Below are 8,493 nucleotides of genomic sequence, written 5' to 3' on the forward strand. Positions count from 1 at the left end.
ATCCCTACTGCATACCTGCTCAGGCCTCCTGTCTGTGCTGCCTCATTCATGAAGATGCCCTCTGGGCCCTCCTGGGAACAGGAGCTGGGCCAGGTATGCTACGGGAACACCTGGGCGTTTCTGGAACCTACTGATAGCGGGCACTGCCTTCAGGGAGTCCCCCTGCACCGCCACCCCGCCATTGCCGTTTTTTGTTTTTTGTTTTTCGGCCATGCTGCGTGGCTTGCAGGATCTCAGTTCCCCGACCAGGGATTGAAACCAGGCCACCCCCACTGGTTTTTCACATGGAGGTGGCAGCCCTGCTTTTGGCTCGGGCAGACACCTTCAAGGACACACTGTCCGCTGGAGCATGAGGCCGGGATGCCCCAGGTTTTGAGCTTTGGCTCACCCTCTGAGAATGGACCCCACTGACGACAGAGGGTGAGGATGGGCCTCCTGGGCCTTCCCTCCACGTGTGTCCTTGGTGGAAAAGTTCCTTCTGGGAACAGGGACACCTAACGCCCCTCCCTGGAGCAGATGGCAACTTTCAAAGATGGTTAGTCTAAACCCATAGTAGGGACTCTTTGCATCCTCCTCTGCGAAGAAGGACGTGACCCCAGGGTTCCTCCCACCTGGTCCCACCCAGCCTTGAGCTCCCCACCAAGCTGGACCTGGGCTTTCCCTTTCACCGAAGAGTTCTGTCAAGTATCATTAGAAAACACAACAGCTTAGAAGCAGAAGAGCCAGCCTCCGCCTTGAGAGAAAAAGAGTAAAAACAACATTTGTTGAGCTCCTCCCAGGTGTGGGACACTGTACTGAGTGCTTTACCTCCTTTAATCCTCAAAACAAATGGCACGTCCCAGTTTCGTTGAAAATGAACTGAGAAACAGTTAAATAACTTGCCCCAGGGCACAAAGCTAGGAAGCTGGGACCCGGGCAGAAGTCCAGGTGGCCTCGCTCCAGAGCCAGGCAGCTGATTCCCATGCTCTGCTCCGTCCACCCGGACTGCGGGGGCTCCAGTGGCGTTATGGCAGATGCTGCCACCCCCAAGGTTTCAAAACAACCCGGGGACCAGGGTGGTCGTCGTCCTACACGAAGGGCTATTGGCATCACGCCCTGGAGTCTCGTCAGAGGTGCCTGAGCAGAGAGCAAGGCTCCCTTTCCTTTGACAGCCAGTTTGGGTTCAGAGCATCTAAGTGGCTTGCCCCAGCCCTCCAGCCCTGGGTGTGGGCACCAAAACTTGAGTCCACACCACCCTCCCACCCTGCCTCTGTGGTGGGGAGCAGAGGTCAAGGGCAGCCCTGGGGGCTGGGAACCAGTCAAACACAGCTGAGCTTCGTTGTATCCCAGCCTGCCGGTCATGGGTATCCACGGCTGAGGAGGCAGAAAGGAGCAGTGAGCTGCTGCTCTTGCAGCCCCCAAACCCTACCGTGGGAGGAATGAAGGGTCTGGAAGAGGTGCGGGCAGTCCCAGGTGTTCCTGCTCCGGGCTCAGACACTGCTCATCAGCAGGCCTGTGCGTGCCCCAGGAGGAGGGCATCTGGGGCCTGGGCTTGCCGGAGAGAAAGCGGGGAGGAGCTGGGCCCTCTCAGGTAACTGGGGGAGGAGGACACCTAGACTCGGCCCCTGGGGTCCCAGTGCCCTCTCCTCTGCTGAAGGAACCTGGGAGGGTCCCTGCTGCTTGCCCCCCCGCCCTCACCCCCATATTCAGGGCCAGTTCCTGTGATCAAACAACAAGGTCTGCCCGGTCCAGGTAGCCTCTTCCCCATCCCATGGGCACTGCAGTGCTCTTTGCCTTTAAGCCCCCTATTATGTGCTGTGGGATCTGTGGGGCTGCACCTGACTTCCCTAGAGGAGTTACTGCTCTCCCCCCATCCTCTCCTTATCCGAGAAGCGTCAGGCACCCTGTCCCTTTTTTTTTTTTTTCGGTAGGTGGCAGTTTTGTTTTATTTTTTAATATTTATTTATTTATTTTGGCTGCGCCGGGTCTTAGTTGTAGCACTTGGGATCTTCATTGCGGCATACGGACTCTTAGTTGCGGCGTGCATGTGGGATCTAGTTCCCGGACCAGGGATAGAACCCGGGCCCCCTGCATTGGGAGCGTGGAGTCTTACCCACTAGACCACCAGGGAAGTCCCAGTAGGTGGCAGGTTTTTTGGGTTTTTTTTTTGTGGTACGCGGGCGTCTTACTGTTGTGCCCTCTCCCGTTGCGGAGCACAGGCTCCGGACGCGCAGGCTCAGCGGCCATGGCTCACGGGCCTAGCCGCCCTGCAGCATGTGGGATCTTCCCGGACCGGGGCACGAACCCGTGTCCCCTGCATTGGCAGGCGGACTCTCAACCACTGTGCCACCAGGGAAGCCCAGGTGGCAGTTTTAATAAGAGAACTTACATATGAGGCTTGTCTTGGGCAGCCACAAGATGAATAGATCTCTGCCCCAGCCCACCAAAATCTTAAAAGTTAACAGAGGACTTAACTCGGGTCAGTCATATATTCAATCCAGAGGGTTTCAACAACACCTTACTCTGTCAAGGCTGTGTCCTTGAAATGGCCGCTGGTATGGGAATTGCAGGCAGGACATACATTCCAAGGACAGGGGAGGGGGTGAGGAGCCTCTGATTGCCCAGGTCCAGCTCGCAAGGCAACCAACAGTTACACCCTCTTGATGACCTCTTCCAGCATTGCTGTAACAGATTTTTCAATCATCTACCAAGTATCAGGCAAGGTGCTTGACTCTAGGAACCAAACTAAGCAAACTAGGTATGCTCTCTCCTCTCCAATTGCTCGGAATCTTGGAGGTGTCAGGGAGGAAGAAATTTTCCTTTACCTTTCTAGGTTCTTCTGGCTGGTTCAAAGAATCATACTGACATGAGACAGATTGACAGGAGAAAATCAAAATTTAATAGCGTGTATACATGGGACAGACCCAGGAAAACTGAGTAACTTGTCAAAATGGCTGAAGCCTTCACCTTAAATAGCATCTTCAGCTAAAGACAAAAGAGGATCTTGGGGCTAGAGATTTGCGGAAGAAGGCAATTGACATGGAGATGGAAAAGCAAACGTTCGGTAAATAAATGTTTGCTGGGCCATGTACGACAATGGGACACAGAGAGGAATTTTAACAAATAGACTTTTTTCGGTTCCTCCCTGTCTACACACCTAGTTCATACTCTAGTTATTTACGGCGATAGCTCTATTCCTGTAAGGCCCTCTCTCTAAATTCAGCTAAGGGGAAAGATCAAAGTTTTTCCCTGAGTCTTTTGGGCCTTGATTGTTTTCACCTTGAAATAACTGGCTTGCCAAAATGACATTTTGGAGTGTCAAATTTTGCTCTCCTACAGAGGGAAGAGAGAGAATTTGAAAAGCAATCACTGAAGTCTGGTGTCATGTTCGGGAAGTACAGAATGCTGGGAGGCCCAATCTGGCATACTTCATCTAATCTGTGATAGTTAAGGAAGGCTTCCCAGAGGTTGTGATATATATTTTAATTAATTAATTAATTTATTTTTGGCTGCGTTCGGTCTTTGCTCCTGTGCGCCGGCTTTCTTTAGTTGTGGCGACTGGGGGCTACTCTTCGTTGCGTTGTGCAGGCCTCTCATTGTGGTGGCTTCTCTTGTTGCGGAGCACGGGCTCTAGGGCGCGCAGGCTTCAGTAGTTGTGGCGCACGGGCTCTAGAGCGCAGGCTCAGTAGTTGTGGCGCACAGGCTTAGTTGCTCCGCATGGGGGATCTTCCTGGACCAGGTCTCAAACCTGTGTCCCCTGCATTGGCAGGCGGATTCTTAACCACTGGACCACCAGGGAAGCCCGTGGTTGTGATATTTTCGATGAAACTGGAAGGATGAGTAAGAATTAGCAAGATTAAGGGGGCCTTCCCTCCCCCCACCTTGAAGGACCCTCAGCTGAGTGTCAGGCATCCATCAGCCCAGTTAATCCTCACCGTAACACTCTGGGGAGATTCTGGTATTGTGCCCCCACCGTCAGGCTTGATGAGGCTCCTTGAGACACTGAGGCGCAGAGAGATGAAGGAACTTGCCCTGGGGGTATGTGAACCCAAGAGGTCTGACTCCGGTGCCTGAGGCTTTACAGCCACTCAACTGTCCGTTTTGTCGCCTGCTTGGGCCCAAAAGCCCCTCCCAGAGAGGCTGCTGCCTCCCAGTCTTGCTCCTTGCCCACTGGGCCTGGTGCCAAATAGCAACAGCAGCTCAGTGGTGAGCTAACTTGGAGCCGTGTAAAAGGCCTTCCTGGCTAAAGGGACTGGTGCTGCTGGTGGTTTTTCAGGAGGGCTGGCAGGCCTGGGGCAGGGTCTGGGCGGGCCTCGCCGGAGTCCAGGAGGTACCATCAGGCGGCTCTGCAGCGCCTTCGTGCTCGGGGCTGGACCAGGCTCAAGGCCGGGAGGGGCGGGGCAGGGCGGGGCAGCTGCTTTCTTAGTCTGCGTTTGGTGTCCCATCCCCCCACCTGATCTCAGCGCCTGCCCCTTCCTCTTGCCCGGGAATCCTTCTCCCTTAATCAATTTCGTGTGTGTGTGTTTCCATATACCCCACACCAGGGGCTGACCCTCCAAGGCTTATCCACCCCTCCCCACGCATTACAGGCAGAGCTTGGGCCAGCCGAGTGGACCTGGGTAGGTGGGAGCTTCCCAGAGCTCCAAAATAAGGGAGACCCCGACGGACGTGCAGAAACAGGCCCAAAGAGGATGAATCAGAGAGCAGCCTTAGAGAGGGTCGAGCCGCCGCACCCAGACTCAGAGTGGGTGGTCTCCAGACTCCGAAGGCGGGCTTTGGAGCGGAGGAGCGCTGGGCGGGGTGGGGGCCCGAACTGCACCCTTGAGCGCCAGGATGTTGAGACTCTAACTTCCTGCCCAGAAAACAATGGGGCTGACAGGAAGGGAAAATGGGCTTACGCCCCACAACAGACCAACCAACACCTGGCCCTGCTGTATCCTCACCACATAAGGAATTACCCTGTATAGCAAACCACCCCCTCCCCTTGCAAGCCGCCTTCTGCTTTTACCCCAATAAAAATCCCCCTCGTCCAGTACTGGACGCGACTTCTCTGGCCCCTTTCTCTCGGACCAGTGAACCTCGCCCGGGAGCGCTCCCTAATAAAGCTCACTTGAAGCTTTCCTCTGTTTCGCGGTGCCGTTTGTTAAGATCCGACCTTACAGTGCCTCGAGGGTCTTTTGCTTTTTCTGAGATCACTGGCTGCCCTACTGACGCTCAGGTCACTAACTCCCCTCCCAGCGCCCCCGCTCGTCACCACGCCCCGCGCGCCGGTCCCAGGAGTGGTGACCTGAGAGGCCTGAGGCTTGGCCGCTCTCTTCTTCGCTGTTCGGCCTGGGGTGCTTCCTGCCCAAGTCGTTGGGCTTTGGTGACCGACAACGACTTCCTTGCCTTGGCTGGACACACACGGGCCGCCTTCTCCGTTACTCCCCCTCCACCTCAGGCTGCTTGGTCCCCAGCCAGGGTCGCACGCACGCCAGTGACTCACCCTCTCGGAAGGGGGTGGGATTTACTCGACCATCTCCCCACTGCGCTCCCTCCCTACCCCTGTCCCAGCAGCGGCTGGGCAGAGGGCCAGTCTGCAGTGTCTAGGCTGAGTGTGTGGGGACCGCCAGCTCGGCGTGGGTCAGGGCGCTAGGGTTTACAGCGCTAGGGTTTACAGACTCGGACTTGAGTCCCTGACATGTGAATTTGGGTGAGACCTAACTCGCCCTCTGTCCTCAATTGCTTCCTGTAAACTGCTAATAACACCCATTCCAAGAGTTGTGAAGGTTACACTAGAGGCTGTAAGCGTTAGGGCAGCGCCAGGCACAAGGTAAATGCTTAATAAAAGGCAGCTGCTATTATTAATTACAACTCCAGCCTGGAGATCCTGACCTGGTGCTGACCCCGCGCTCACAGGTTGGGGAATCTTCAGGGTCAAAGAGGAAAAGTCCCGCTCACGCGGTAGAGGGAGATTGGTGCGCCCCCCTCTGCCCCCAGCCGCTCTCTGGACCCCTGATCCAGTCCCTCTGCAGCCCCGAGACCCGCTCCAGACCTTCGGCCTTCCCACTACGGCCCGCCGGAGGCCAGGTTGTGCTTTCGGGCCGGCGGGGACTGGAGCAGGGCCCGGTCACTCCCCTGAGCTCGAGTCCTGGGAACCGCCCCGCGCCCCCTCCAACCCCCCTCCTTGCGGGGCGGGCCGGCCCTGGGGCGCCTTAAAAACCGGAGCTGGTGCTCGGGTCGCCGCCGCTTTGAGCAGGATCCAACGTCGCTACGGTTATCCTGAAGCACCTCGCAGACCCCAACAGCCATGGCCAGCAAAGGCTTGCAGGACCTGACGCAGCAAGTGCAGGGGGCGGCCCAGGAAGCGGGTGAGGACAGCGCGCGACCTGGGGCACATAGTGGGACTCCCGGGTGGACGCGGGGGTGGGGCCGGGGGCAGAAGCCTGGGGACTGCGCAGCCGGAAAGTCGGCGGGCGGTTCTGGCTAGGAAGGGCCCTCTCCGGAGCTGCAGGGACCCGGAAGGACGCCCACCCGGCCAGCCCGGGAATGATGCCTTGAGGGAAGTGGGAGAACAGCAGTGCCTGAGGAGTGGGGCGGGGGGGTGGGGTGCTTTGGGCATTGCCAGAGCCAATCCGAGGCAGCTGCTAGGGCCGGGAGCGGCCCCACCCGGGCCCTCGGGAGAGTGACGGTCCACGAGGAGAGCGCGCTCCGCCACCACGCCCGATCTCTGCCCTCCAGGTCCCAGAGGCGCACAGAAACAGGATGGGACGGGTGGCTTCAGACTCCCACCGGGCTTTGTTTTGAGCACTCCCCGCCCTCCTCCGAAATACTCATTTCTTCTTAAGTCCTCAGGCAGAGGATCTTCCCACCTTCATGCGGGCAGGGCAGGTCCCCAGTCTTAGTTTCTCCACCTCTGGCTCTTTCCCCCTCAGACCTGAGGTTATGCAGCTGGGGGCTGGGGATGGACTGGGGAGTAGGGTACGTGAGGAGACTTCAGCCCCACCAGCGGCAGCTCTTCCAGTCCCAGCTCAGCCTCCCTTGGGACTCCAGCTCCCAGTCTGTCCTACACATACCCCAGTCAACAGACAACACCTAAACCAACCCCCTCCTTCATCAGTGCCCCAAGGAAAGCCCACAGTTGCTCCCCTGAGGCTAAAATGGTACCAGGAAGCCTCAGTCTACACTACCCTTCCTTCTGGGCCTCACTTTCCCCATCTGTAAGCTGAGTGCAGAGTCTCCTTCCCTGTGGTCTTGACTGTGCTACGTCAGACAGAGACCCCAGGGACCTCTGTGAGCAGTAGACCCAGGGTCTGCCTGACCCCTGTACCCCCTGGTCCCCAGGGTCTGGGTAAAGCAGGTCCTTTCCTGTTCAACAGCAAGGATGAGTCAGATCTCTGAAGGCCAGAGCCACCTGTCTGCCTACCGAGCAGGTGGGGACCCACCTGAGCCCCTGGAAACCCTGTTCTTCACAGGCACGAACTCCGGTCTAGAGGAGATGGCCTGACTTTGGAAGTTTCACCTACTTTCCACACTTCGTTTCCTAATGCCTTACGCTGCCTTCTCACGGAGGCATTGGCAGTCATTGCTTGTGTGTCCTCTGGGGAGAGGCACAGGAGACAGGAGGTGGCGAGAGGGCCTTGCAAAGTAGAAGCCCCAGTGTTCTAAATGTGGGAATTCAGGCATCTGGGCCAAGCCTCCGGGGGAGAAGTTGTTAAAGGCGGCAGGGTTCTCCCTGGGCTGTGCCCAGCAGTAGCCACAGCCCAGATGCCAATTCCAGCCTGGCCCAGCCCTGCCTTCCTTCCTCACTTGGATATTTTTGCAGCAATCCTGGAGAGGCAAGGGAAGCAGGCCAGAGGGGAGGAGCCCAGAGTTACAAATAAACAAGAACAACCTGGAGTCATGGAAAGGGCTCATGCCCCTCACTGAGTGGCCTTGGTCAAAGAACTTTACCTCAGTGGCATCCATCCCTGGGCCTGTAGGACAGACCACTCTAGAGAACAGATAAGGTTGGCAATGGTGGGGCCCCTGTGGTTGGTGGTATCTCAACAGGATCCCACATGTCTCTGTTCTAGTGACGGCGGCTGGAGCAGCAACTCAGCAAGTGGTGGATGAGACCACAGAGACAGGGCAGAAAGGTCTGGTGGGGCTGGTGGGCAGGAGGGTGGACAGCCCCAGCGCGGCCCTGCCCTCCACCCAGCCCTTGCCCAGACACACCTTCTCCTCTGCAGACGCTCTACCAGCATTTCTTCCTGGGGAGGGAGACCCAGGCCAGGCTAACCCCGCAGGGCTGTGGTTCCCCAGGGCCCCGCACTCAACTGCCCTATCCTTTCCTTTCCCAGCCATGGACCAGGTTGCCAAGTCTACCCAGGAAACCATCGACAAGACTGCTAACCAGGCCTCTGAGGCTTTCTCGGGTTTGGGGAAAATACTCCGCCTCCTGAAATGACAGAAGGGAGACATGGGTGACTCCCTTCCAGGCCCGGAGCTCTAGCAGGCTCTTGGCGGGCCACCTCATTAAAGCACATATGCCTA

At 57.3% G+C, this 8,493-nt stretch overlaps 1 protein-coding gene across 1 annotated transcript; it reads left to right on the top strand.

Annotated features, from left to right (window-relative positions):
* The first annotated feature begins 6,161 nt into the window (after positions 1-6,161).
* ADIRF (adipogenesis regulatory factor) lies at positions 6,162-8,493 on the top strand. Its single transcript, XM_082674047.1, has 3 exons — positions 6,162-6,329; positions 8,034-8,096; positions 8,301-8,493. Exons 1-3 carry the CDS (start codon positions 6,269-6,271, stop codon positions 8,405-8,407), a joined length of 231 nt encoding a protein of 76 aa, XP_082530173.1. The 5' UTR covers positions 6,162-6,268; the 3' UTR covers positions 8,408-8,493.

The sequence above is a fragment of the Grampus griseus genome (genome assembly GCF_964374135.1).
Source record: "Grampus griseus genome assembly, chromosome: 16".
NCBI classification, from domain to species: Eukaryota; Metazoa; Chordata; class Mammalia; order Artiodactyla; family Delphinidae; genus Grampus; species Grampus griseus.

Bases quoted from the DNA above. Each gene is read 5' to 3' on its own strand.
- ADIRF (XM_082674047.1), top strand. From the start codon at position 6,269: ATGGCCAGCAAAGGCTTGCAGGACCTGACGCAGCAAGTGCAGGGGGCG. The intron at 6,330-8,033 runs GTGAGGACAGCG...TCTCTGTTCTAG, and splicing joins GGGGGCGGCCCAGGAAGCGG to TGACGGCGGCTGGAGCAGCA. The intron at 8,097-8,300 runs GTCTGGTGGGGC...TTCCTTTCCCAG, and splicing joins CACAGAGACAGGGCAGAAAG to CCATGGACCAGGTTGCCAAG.